General features: G+C 44.4%; 1 protein-coding gene across 43 annotated transcripts in view; it reads right to left on the bottom strand.

The window, feature by feature from the left end:
* Positions 1–13,096, bottom strand: part of NRXN3 (neurexin 3) — a 1,642,123-nt gene that overhangs the window by 1,092,476 nt on the left and 536,551 nt on the right. For all 43 annotated transcript variants that reach the window (XR_014811220.1, XR_014811221.1, XR_014811222.1 and 40 more), the window contains 2 exons: positions 8,139–8,577; positions 3,717–4,100 (listed from right to left, as the gene is read on the bottom strand). Coding sequence is in view for 37 of the 43 variants with exons in the window: in XM_084969910.1 (XP_084826036.1) it covers positions 3,717–4,100; positions 8,139–8,577 (823 nt within the window). In the remaining 6 variants the exon portion in view is untranslated. The remainder of the gene's footprint in view (positions 1–3,716; positions 4,101–8,138; positions 8,578–13,096) is intronic.

Below are 13,096 nucleotides of genomic sequence, written 5' to 3'. Positions count from 1 at the left end.
GGGAGTTGTACCTTAGACTATGTGCTAGCTCACTTTGCATGAGATCTTGGGTTATTTGATCTAGGGTTTGACCTGGGCCGTCCCTAAGTCTGCTTTTTCTCTGAATACCAGTTTTCAGCTTCCAATCTATTCACTCTCCATTTTATATAAACAAGTGCTTCTTTCAAACACTACCATTCCTACTGTGGGGCCAATGATGTCAAGGGACTGGCAGTGCCATGCAGCCTAACTACAGGACATGGCTGGGGCCAGATGGGACACAATGCCTAACGAAGCATCTTAAGTCTTACCATATTTGGTTCAAATGACCAATTTTAGGTCAAGGCTTCTAGAGAAAAAAAGAGAACGTTAAATTGAATGATCATGTTGATGGTGGGGCAGCATTCCTTGCCAATGGGACAGTGCTCGTGGGTAAAGAATGCTAACACTTTCCCTTTGCCACTCTTTAGAAGTGCCTCTAATGGATACTGAGGGTCAGAGATAGAAGTCATAGTTTTGTCATAATTATGAAACAAGAAAATCCTAGAAACTTTGTGTCCCTTTTTCCCCAATTATCACTCCCCTATATAAGAGCAGCTTCTCCCATCTGCCTATTATTCCCCCTACGGACATCAGGCCTGACATCCACACATTAGCACATGTCCCACCTCTCCCTTAATTTCTCAAAAAAAGCATATACCCTTTGATCAAAATCAGGGGTTGTGCCAGCCTTGTTTGTTTGTTTGTTTGTTTTGCATTTCCAGCATCTAAAACAGTGCCTGGAACAAATTACGGTTTCAATAAATGTCTGCTGCACACATGAAAAATAACAAAAGGGACTCAAAAGTACCTCCATGGAAGAAAGTTTTAATAAAGAAAAAACAATGTCAGGGGAAAACTATTTTCTTTGCTTTGCAGAGTGGAGTCCTATCATTTTTACACTCCACTGATTCATTCTGAACATGGTGTCAGGAACAATACAGGGCCAAAAAACAATTAGCAGGGGAACAAAACAATCAGTTGAACCGTCTGGGATTTGAGCAACGTATAGATCAAATGTCTTCAATTTGTGAGGCTCCTTCTCATTCGGCCACAGTGGATGACTCTTGGCTGCACTGTCCCAAGGGTAATTGTCCCTCATATATCCCCAATCAGCTGCCTTTTAATGACTAGTCAGAAGTGACAATGTAAAAAGGTGCAGTGACTTTCACTGTACTTGGCAAATCTTGGACCAACTCCCGTCGCTTTGCCCTTGTAACAGGTGATCTCAGACACCTTGCACAGCTGTCTACACTCACTGCTGCCTGTCTTCAGGACCCACAGGCCCCTGAGTTGGGAAGAGACCCAAGAGAAGGCAGCGATGCCTGAAGTGACCTTCGGTTCCTACACAACCTTCCTAGATGGTGGAAGATCCACAATACCCTGGCTTATACCAAAACTGTCTTGTGCATCCCAGAAGTCAAATGACTTTACTCTCTTCCCAAACCACAACCAGGATAATCTACCCTACAAAGAGATTTGGAAGGATTTCAGGAGCTTGACAGACTGACTAGCTGCATGAGGCCCACTTCTGTTCCAGATGGCTGCCTCCCCATCTTAGCCCATGTTCTGGGGTTGTTGCTCTGAAAATTCAGTGAATCTGAATTTAAATGCTATGAACCCCAAGAAAGCTAACTCTTTTTCCATTACCCTACTATCTTGTGTCCTGTTTTTGGTCCAGCTATAGGGAAGGTTTGCAGTTCTCTTGAAACAGTCTTTAGCAATACAGTTGACCTCAGAAAAATGGCTCCTTGAAAATCCTTGACTGGTTGGCCAAGCCTGTTTCAGGACCCCTCCTTATCACCAAACTTCCAATTCTTGGACCATTCTGGGCACTGTTAATCCTCAGGTATGAGAACCTGCATGTCCCTCCTCAGAGAAGTCTTCTCTGGGTCTCCACGTCCTCCTAGTGGTCCACCTGAGCCTATGATGCTGCCTTGTATCGCTTTATCACTGCTGCTTGTATAAATATTTTGGCTCCTCAGCTAAACAGATGACAAGCTTTTGGAGAACAGAAACTTTGTCTACTGCAGACAGAGTATCCTCAAAGTCCTAGAGCTGTGCTCTTAGTAAAAACTTGATTACCTATGTAAATTATCCTCTTACATAAAATAGAAGCTGACAACTCATGGCCAGCCAGCCCGAGTCTGTGAGCTTGGCACCTAAAAGAATCAACCATACTGCAACATAGACATGGCTTCTACACTGGGATCTCCTTGTCTTGATGTTGTCTCCTTGCTTACCTTTACCTCTGCCCTTTACGCCAACTGTCAATTCAGTGCAAGTGCAAGACGCTTAAGTGGTAGATGGAAAGGGGATTCCCCTAGCATCCTAGCCAGTTCTGAAGGATCACCCTCCACTGTGTGTTCTCAGTCTTGTCAGTCACCTCTCACTTCCCCAACCTCATGCCATACTCCAGTCCATTCTAGACTTTGTTCAGTCCCTTAGCTATTTCATGGTCTCTTTATCTCTTGGCATGTGCAGTTCTTTCTAAGACAAACGGCTTCCTCCCACTTCATTGCCAAGCTAACTCCTACTTGAATTTCAAGTCTCAATCTGCACATTTCGTTCCTTTTTTTTTTTCCTGGCCATGCCCATACCATGTGAAGTTCCCAGGCCAGGTGTCTATGAATCCCCAGAGTATTTTGGGTCCCTTTGCAAAGGCCTGCCAAACTTCTGTTTTCCCTTTAATGATGTTGATGACAATAATTATGACTGTTAACAATCACTAACATTTACTAAATGCTTAATGTAATCAGGAACCCAGGAACGTAATTATTGTTAACATCTTGTGAGGTAGGTACCTGATGATCTCCACTTTACAGATGAGGAAATTAAGTCTCAAGGATATTGTCTTGAGAAAGTTCATATCACTCCATGAGGGCCACATTTCTTACCCAATCTGGCCCCAGAACTCATGTTCCTAACCAATACATCACACTATGTCTTATAAAACTCCAAATGTATATAATTTTAACAGCTACATATTCCACTAAGTAGCAAGCTCCATTGAACAGGGCTGGGACTGTCTGGTTCCCATCGTGTATTTCTAAAGCCTAATCAAAGAGCTAGAGCGTGTAGAAAGCCCCAAAATGCATGAGTTAAATGACCAACTGAAACAGCTAGTTGGTGAACCCACCCAGAACTCCAAAGGAATAGTATTCGCCCTCTCAAACAGCAGATGTCTAACCCTTAAAAGAATATCATGGTCATGGTAGCATTTATTCTCGAGTTTCTCTTTCCTATATATTTTGTCTTTTTGCCATTTCTTGGGCCACTGCCGCGGCATATGGGAGGTTCCCAGGCTAGGGGTCCAACTGGAGCTGTAGCTGCCAGCCTATGCCAGAGCCATAGCAACGTGGGATCCCAGCCTCGTCTGCAACCTACACCACAGCTCACGGCAACGCCGGATCGTTAACCCACTGAGCAAGGGCAGGGTCCGAACCCTCAACCTCATGGTTCCTAGTCGGATTCGTTAACCACTGCACCACGACGGGAACTCCTGAGTTTCTCTTTCTGAAACCCAACCCTAGCTAAACAAACCCAAGCATCCAGAACTAGAAAGGAGGTGATCCCGAAAGCAGTGAACCCAAGAAAATTCTTCTCCAGAAGAAAGCAAGCACAGGGAGGTCTACACAAGGACACGGCTGTAGCGCCTTCCCCACGCAGACCCAGCACGCCCACGAGGGCGGACTCACCCCTCTCGCAGGTTCTTCCCCAGTAGCCGGTGCCTGTGCAGTCACAGATGAAGCGGTTCCAGCCGTCCTTGCACACAGCATTGTTCTTGCAGGGGTAGCTATCGCACTGCTTAGCGCTCATCCGTGAACAGGAGGACTTGACGCCCGCAGCATTCTGCATCTCCGCCAGCTGCCGGATGTTCTTGCTGCGCCCGTCGATGAACAGGTCCCGGATGCACCCCACGTAGCCGTAGTTGAGCATGGCAGTCCAGAGCTCAGTAGGGAGGATGAGGCCAGCGCGGTTCTCAGGCAGTCCACCCAGGTACATGTCCCCCTCCAGGTCCAGAATCTCGCTCTCCCCACTGGCAGTGAAAGGCGTGCGCCTGCTGTTCACTGAGATGGTACCTGGGATGGGAGGACAGAAACTGTGAGCTAATTAATAGCTCTCCTGGCATCACTGGTGAGGCTTCCAAGTGATGAACCTAATGAAAGGAGCCTAACAAGTGAGTTGCTAGACTAGCATTGACAGGCCAGGAGAGAGCAACATAAACAAGAGAATGAAATGCCACAAGTGGTGAAAAGGACAGTGTAAGCCATTTGGTTCCAATCTCTGCATCTAAGATGCCTGTCCTGGGTTCTCTGAGCCAATCCCAGTGGCATAGCACCCAATACAATATCTTCTTTCTACCCAAAAGTCTTGGCTGAGAGGTCGCAGCCATGTGGGTTGAAAGCAGCACAGTCTCTGTCTGAGTTTAAATCCAAGCTCCCCCTGTACCAGCTGGATAACCTTGAAGAAGTAACTTCCCCTTCTTGGTCCTCAATGTCCTTACCTGTAAAAGGGGAAAGAATTGTCCCCACCTCCCAGGTTGGTGTGATGATTAAATGAGCTCATACATGTAAAGTGCTCCTTACTCCGTACCTGGACAGAGTAAGAGTTCTGTAAATCCTGTCTTCCCTGGCTCTCCATCATCAGAAGGATAGAACCTGCCCTCTGTCTGTCTCTCTCCATGCTGGTACCCTCTGCACTGGCCTGAACTACCATGCCTGACAGTGGTATTTTCAGCATTCACTACCTTGGATAAATTTTAACTGGAACATGTTTACGTATTCACTTAACAGGTATGCATTGAACACCTGTTCTGTCTCTGGTATGGTTTGAGGCACAGACGTGAACTTGAGAGGCACGTCCCTGCTCTCATGGAGTGATGTTCCAGAGTGGAGGAACAGAAAATAAAAGGAACTGGGGAATGGCACACGGGAGGAAGAGGAGTACAATGGGTGCTACAGCTGCGCAGGGGTTCTGCTTTAATGAGTACAGTGGGTGAAGGCTTCTCCAAGCAGGTGACAAGGAAGCTGAAACCAGGATGTTGAGAGGATCCAACCATGCAAAGTCTGACAGAAGAATAGGGCCAGTTCATGGAACGGCAGCTACAAAGGCCCTGGGGTAGGTAGGACTGTGGCTACTAGGCAGAGGTGGCCAGAGAATCAAGAGATGAGACAGAGGTAAACCAGGCACATGCAATCAAAGGAGATATAACCCTGGAGCCTGACCTAGGAAGGTGGAAGCAGGAATTCCAAACATAAATGAATGGCTTTCTGACCCAGGACCATTCCCTGAACCCATTTACAGCTCCAGTCCCCTAACTGTAAAATCAAGGTGATATCTAAAACTCTTGCCAAAAATTTTAGAATTTAGTATTCTTAAAATGCTTTATTAGTGTCAAGATAACTGGGCCGGGCTATCCATCAGCCAGCCTTCACTTAAATGAGTCTCAATACCCTCGGCTAAGAGGGAGACAGCCTGAAGGGCCTAGGGGATCAAATGAGATCAAGAAAGCAAAGTATACTCTAAATCACAACGTCCACACAGGCAGGGGTGGGAGAGGAGAAAGAGCATGAGGGGCCGCTGGAGGGTTAGTCTAGCCGGGAAGTTCTCCCAGAGAAATCTGCCTTGTCTTTTTGCTTTTTAATCTTTTATTGAATCTCTTGTGCTGTAACATGATGGAAGATAATATTATAAAAATATATTATAAAAATATATAATGTGTGCATGTGTAAGTATGTATGGAGACTAGGTCACTTTTGCTGTACAGCAGAAATTGACACAACATTGTAAATCAACTATAATAAAAACGAAATTTTTTTAAAACCTACACAATAATGATGTCCAAGTCACCATTCTAAGAAATTTCTGTGTTTGGGGTGGGGGGGGGGACTCTATCCTCAAAACAATCTTGTGAGGTAGGAGTTAATTATTCCCCTTATTTCACAAGTGAGGAAGCTGAGGCTTGCATCTCTTTTTTCTCTCTTGCAAAATTTGCTGCCCTTATTCTCCACATGTCCACAGGGCTAATGTGACCACCAACTACTGGGGAGGAGCACCTGTTGCCAAGTAAGAACAGTGCCAGAACCAATTAAATAGTGGGGCCTTAAGTGCATCCTGAAGAAAATTCATCCTCTGAGTATATAACCACAACTGTTTTGAGAATTAGCGCCCCAGTTGGGGAATGAAGACAAAAGTTTCTCTAGATCACCTTTCAGTCATATGCTTCAGGATAAGCAGGGAGAGAGGTGCCACCCTTAGATACACTTATGTATTTATAACTATTCATTTTAATACAGGTCTATAACTAAGAACTACATAATGGAGAATACCCTCATAAAGGAAATGGATTGAGTACGTCTCATTAAAATTTTATGTTATGCTGCTTTTACGTGACAATTATTTGTTTACTCAGTAGGATTTTATGGGCTTTGATCAAATTTATCAGTACTTTGAAGTACTAACCAATGCCATAGTGCCTAGAAATAAAATTTAAGGCTTCGGTCATCCAAACATATTTATCAAAAGATGGGTCTGCTGATGATTTTAACAAAACAAAATAACTGTCCTACCTAAAGAAGCAATTAGTGCTAAGAATAAACAGAAACAGATACGTGGCGACTTTACATGTTCTAGCCTGCCTGTGGCACAGATAGGTGACATTTAAGCTGTGCCAAGGTCTAGGTTAGTCCATCATGAAATCCATCAACCATGACCAAACTCCAGAGACCCAAAACGCATGGTCTTCAAAAGCAACAGGAATATTTGCCTTATAATTCTGGGACAGATCTCTGGCTCCACCCTTGCTGACAACTTTATGAATAAACTTTTAAAGATTTGGCCTCCAGAGAAATTAAATTTTTGTATGCTTAATTCTGTTAAAAAAAGAACAAAATGTTCATTCTTGCCCAACAAGCCCATTTAATTTGAAGCCTCTTGGTTCTGATCAAATTTCAGGGAATCAATAAGGCATCCTTCTGGGCAGTAAGCCATCCAGGTCTTCAATCTCCCACTTGTCTGCCCTCTACATGGAACCCATCCACCTCCTCCTAGGGGAGACTGCTCTGTCTCCTCTGTCTCTCTAGCTCTGGAATTGTGCAGAAAAAGCCATCCTCACAAGCTAAGTCATTCCGGCTACAGCTTTTTAGGGTGCCCTGCTATTGGCCAAATGCACCTAAGAAAGACATTTTTTGTGTTTACTAGGAGAGTGAAGGCTTAAAATTATGGCACATAGAGCCAATATCCATGTTGAGTATGATACTCCCTAAATGTCCTATCAGGAAATAAGTGTGAAATTCAAATGCTCTAATTACCCTCTCCAAAGGCACAGAAGGTGACCTTCATTGCCACATGTCTATGGAAAGTGAGGCAGACTGTTGGGCATTCAAAAGCCTCCGACTCACTATATGTGTTTCCCAACCCCCTCTCTTTGTTACTATTCCAGAGTGGCTATGTACTGCCTGGGGCCAGCTTGTTTGATCTGCGGCTGCAGAAACAAAGCCATTTAAACCAAATGTAACAGGTTATGAGGAGGAAGGGAGAATTAGTGAGGTCTGAGCAAAGAGTGAAATATAGGCTTTCACACCAAAGGAAGGCTTTAAATTGAACATGACTTCAGGAAAAATCAATTTTCCTTTTCCTTTCTTGTCATAATTTTTCCCTGCAATATGACTCTTGCCAATTATTGAAGAGTGTACCGTTGCATAAACTCCTGCACAGTGAAGCTCATCCAACAGAGTAATCATATAATGCGGCATCTGTGATGTCACAGTTGGTTACCATGGTGATAAGAAAAAGGAGAAGAAGAGGAAGAAAAAACTATCACACCGGTGACATGACAGTCACTTTGGTATCAGTGGATATGCTACTTGTAAGACAATCCTTTAGCTCCATGGCCCTGGAGCGATCACTGAGATGATTCTGCAATGAGTGACAGGAGAGGTGAGGAGGAGAATGTGAGCTGCCGATGAGACAGGTGTCTTGTTCAGAAATGTAATCTTACAACAAGGATTAAAGAGAATTGCAAAAAGAGGCGACAAGCATGCAAGTGAAAAAGTTAAAACACATAAAGAAGTGGAAGTTTTCCTTTAGCCTCCGTCACACAACCTGCCTCTTCCTACCTGATCTGCCATCACGCTGAATGTCCACATGGTACCATTCTCCATCGTTGGCTTTCTTCTGAGTGGCTTTCACTTTAATGGTGCCCGAGCCCATGTCAAGCAAAAGATATAGGTTGCCATCAAGGAGTTCCACAGCAAAGAAGTCCACTTTGGTGTTCTTCTGGCTCCGAGCATCTTTCCTCTCTTGGGGCTTACCATGAGTGAAGAGGATCAGGCCATTGGGCTCAGTGGTGCGGAAGTCAAAGGAGATGGAGCCCATGCGTTTGGTGTTCCATTTGGGCAAGCTGATGTAAGCCTCCGGGGTCTCAAAGTTGATGGGGTCCAGTGTAGCCACATTCTCACACTTGAATACAACTTCCCCGTAGATTTTCATCTTGGTGTCCCCAATCCGGGCCAAGCGAGACAGCTCCAGACGGATGTCATTATTCTTATAAACGACCTGTCAAAAGCAAACAAGTGCCATATGAATCAATCTTGCAAAGAGTAACCATCCATCGCTCACTGGGTACTAGGAAAAAGGCCTAAGAAGAGGCTTCAAGACAAAATAGTCTGAAACAATATGAGAAACATGAGATGCAACACTTGAAAGAGCATCTGCAGAGACCTCTGAGGTGCACACAAGCCCTGAAATAAGGCCCTACATTTCCATTATATTCTCTGTTTCCTTCTGGCCAAATTTTTTGCCTTATCATAAAATTATACAACATAAGCTTGGAAGTAGAAGTCAAAAGAGTTTATGGCTGTGCAATTCAATGATATTTATGGAAGCATACTCAGTAAAAGACCAGAAACCACCTAGATGACCATCAGGAATGGACTGCCGTGTCCTTATGGAATATTATGCAGCCCTTAAAAACAAGGTAGCACTTCCAGTTTTGAAATAGATACTGAGTAATATTGTTCAGTGAAATTAGCAAGGAACAGCATGCATTATGCTATCATTGTGTGAAATGTGTGTGCAGGTGTGTGTTGGGAAGCATATATTATTTGTAGATATAAATGCATAAAACATTTTTGGAAGGAAACAGAAAACTTTAAATTGTCACTGGGGAAAGAATTCATGGGATTAATATTCAGGAGTGAAGGGAGATTTACTTTTCACTATACTCTGTTGCATTTTTTATTTTTCTTTTTAAAGAAAATGATTGTTAAGAGTTGGTAGACAAGGAGATCTGTTGCGGGGTGGAGGCTGCACACTGCATGCGTCCTCTACATGTACATAGTAAGAGAATGAAACACTCTAAAACATTAAGAACCTATTATGAGTTCAAAACTTGGTATAATCCATGTAAAAGCAGGGATTAATCTTGTTCCTTAAAATTAGAATTTCAAAAGGGTTTTGCTGTTATTAGAACTGAATTTTGATGCAGTGCTCTGGGATGGGTCTTAGTCCCCTTATCTCTAGGCAGTATCATATTCCAAATCATAGTAATAAACAGGAAAAAAAAACAGGAAGCAAAGGGGCTAGCATTTGAGTATTGAATACGCAAACCACTTTGCTATGCCTTTCATGCTGTCTTACTCAAATTCCAAGTCAGGACCCCAACTGAGGTTAAAATCCCACATGCACTATTTCCGAGGTGTGTGAACCTCAAAGCTATTTAACTTACTGGGTCTGCTTCCCCCTCTGAAAATGGGAATATAGTCCTTAGACTATTTCATAAGGATAACATGTGTTAATACATGTAAAGCACTTAGAAATGACACACATGGTATGGGCATAAAAATCTCCGCTAGTTTGGGAGTGGTTGTTGTTAACTCACTTCATCCTTTTTACTGCTCTGAGAAGGCCGTCTTATCTCCATTTTCAGTAAAATAATAAGACTTAAGGGCTAAAGTCTTATGATCCCTCTCAGTGATAAAGTTAATTGGATGATTCACTCCAGCATGTATTATTTAATCCCTCACATCCAACTATAGTCCTGCTTTCTTCTTGCCTCCCAACACTATGAGAAAATCAAGTAGAGATGTTTGCCTTTAATATGGAACTAACCACGAAGAATTGAAAATGCCTCACCTACTGCATGACCTTCACCATGGGCCTAACCTAGTTAGTAACACTGAAAACAACACTACTAATATTTACTGAGCACCTCCTGCCAGGTACAGCCCTAAGGATCTGAAGCCTAGCATCCCACTAGATCCTGACAACACCCATATGAGATACCCACCTTCATTCTACAGATGCAGAAACAGACACAGAGCAGTGAAGGAACCAGCCCATGGTCAACACAGTAAGTGACAGAGCAAGACTTGAACTCAGAGTCAGGCTCTGGAGTCCATGAACTTTGCCACTGGTGGACACTTTGAACAAGGTCACACTACCAGAACCCGTGAAGCTCATCTTTAGCAATACGTAGAAAATCACGCATGTTCAACTTTCTGATTCAAAAGCTAAATTTCTCATCTTGCTCCACTAGACTGACCACATGTGAAGGGAAAAAACAGCAAGACCCTCAGGCAATCACTCGAGTGGGTAAACAAGAAAAGAAAAGATACAAGTTTAATGGCTGGCAGTTTCCTTCTAACGCTCACTCCAGCATGTGAGATCTCTCTGTCAGAACCAAACATCAGCTTTCTCTGTACTTGGGTTAAATGCCTATGTCCAATGCTCTTGTAACAGTTAATTATTAATGCAGAACAAGAAGAGCTCATCCCAAAGGGACAGACTCATGCTTGGTTCCATTGAACAATAAAGGGAAAAAGAGCTCAGTCATCCCTACAGGAGGCAGAAGGGAAAAAAAGGAAAGGTCTTTTAAAAGGAAACAGTGTCCTACAAAGAAGAGGGACTCCCCTTTGAGAAGGCCATGCAACCAAGACCAGAGAGACAGTCAACAACTAGAATGCAGCTTTCTGGAGAGACAGACAAGAGAATCAAGGCCAGAAACTGGCCACAGACTTTCCTCAAAAGCTGTTTGAAAGTGGGCTCTCTATCCACTCCACTGCCCTGAAATTACTGTTTATTTATATGCAGTTTCCATACCTTTCCCACTGACAGCTGAGTAACCTCTCTGCATCCTATTTTATTTATTTCCAAAGGCAGGGAACTCAATACCTATTCTAGAAACTGCTCTCCTTTTTCTCCAGGGCCGTTATCAAGATGAAATGGGCTGTTATACATGGTAGAACATAGAAAATCCTAAATGGTACACAAACCTGGGAAGAAATAGTAGCATACCTTTGTTTCCAGCAGTATTGGGCTTCAGTGAGAAACTGACAGGGGCCTGATGTTCTACTGAGGATCTCCTACCAATAAGAAAGGGATAGGAGGGCAGGGGTCTTGCAGCCCCGTGAAACTCAACTGAGAAGCTCCGTGATTGGCATCCTCACCTTCCCTACCCACCTGCCCAGGGCAGGACCATGGCCATGGCCATGGCCATGCAGAAATGTCCCAGGGCATGGGGGAAAACCCTGCTGGACTCCCTTATAAGGCAAGTTAGTATCTGGTATAGTATTTTCTATAAATTCAGACTTTCAACTAAGTGAAAGTCCCCCCTAATGACTGAACTAGGAAGAGAGGTGGCAGCAAGGGATAGAAAGCAGCCTTGGCTGACAAGAGGCCCCCAACAAGGAACAATTAAAGACCACCCCCCATGGAAAAAGATGTCACACAGGCTGGGAGGCAGAGGCACTAAGAGTGACAAGCTGGTCTCACCATGGGCTTGTAAAAGCTGCTGTTTGTACATACAGCTCACGCTTAGAAGGCCAGACAGTAAAACAATTGTGGACAGATTCTCTCAGAACAACTACTCATGGATGTCTCCATAATCTTCAATACAGAGGCACACAGGAACCATGCCAGGAGTAAGGCAAACTCTGGCAGCAGGAACAATACAATAAGAATAGTTTCTACTTACTGAGAGCCTTCCATGCACCAGATACTTTAAGAACTCTACTGCAGATCACCTACATGAAGAAAGCGAAACAGGTGGCATGAGCCTCATTTTGCAGAAATGAGGCTCAGAGTTGATAGGTGCTTGCCAAAGAGCACACAGTCCCTTAAGAGCGTAACCATGACTTGAGCCCAGATCTCTGTGACGGCACTGGGGCAAGGCCATGCTCCAGGGGTAGCAGTTTCTAAGCTCTCCAGTATCCATGCCTGATCATAAAGCAGAACCCCCTTAGTCAAGCACAAAAACCACACCCAGCTCCACCCTAGGGTGCTAAGCCCTTCACACCTAGATCCCTGTTCCTCCCCACTCGCAGGCACCTTGGTGGCCTCTGCATGAACTCAAAAGTCGGGGGCTTCTGCTTACTTCCTTGCCAGGTTTCCCATCTTGCAGTGCCTTCCTCTCCTCCCCAAACTCTCCATGGTGCCTCTTCCCCAGAATCTATATCCAAAGCCATTCCAGGCCCTCTCTGACTACTCTGGTTCTTGCTGATGCCAACCATTTGATAAACTTAGAATCCTTACTTCGCCTGCCATTGATGACACTGTCTGCCCTACTGTCCAAACCACCAGCCCTGAGTGGAAAAGGAGAGACTGTTCTGCACGAAGGGCTTTTTACATTCAGCTCGTCCATGGTGCTCGCATCACACGGCAGGTCCATGAGAGTGCGTCTAAGGGGTAGAGACAGTCCCAGTTCGTAGGAGTATTTTTCTCCTTCTTCCATCTTACCTCAGCTTCCTGAGAACATAGTCCACATATTCTTCTGTAAATGCCACACATTTCTATGTGTTCCAGCAAGGGATCCAGAAGGAATGGGGGAATGTGAGTGTGTGCCCTGCAGTGCCCAGATGGCCTCGCATGGTACTGCTTCTCCTGTCCAGGAACAGGAGGTTTACCACCTGGCCTTTTTTTTGTTCTTTGTTCTACATGCACCTGCGGCATGTGGAAGTTTCTGGTCTAGAGGTCGAATCAAAGCTGCAGCTGTCAGCCTCCGCTGCAGCTACACCAACGCTGTACCCAAGCTGCATCTGCACCTATGCCAGTTTTCAGCAATGCCAGATCCTTAGCC

This window comes from Sus scrofa, chromosome 7, assembly GCF_054392235.1.
Source record: "Sus scrofa isolate SSC_HxYL_T2T_F1_AM1 chromosome 7, Sscrofa_HxYL_maternal_Yorkshire_Landrace_v2.0, whole genome shotgun sequence".
Lineage (NCBI taxonomy): Eukaryota > Metazoa > Chordata > Mammalia > Artiodactyla > Suidae > Sus > Sus scrofa.
The sequence above is the reverse complement of the archived record's forward strand: the minus strand, read 5'-3'. Positions and strand labels throughout refer to the sequence as shown.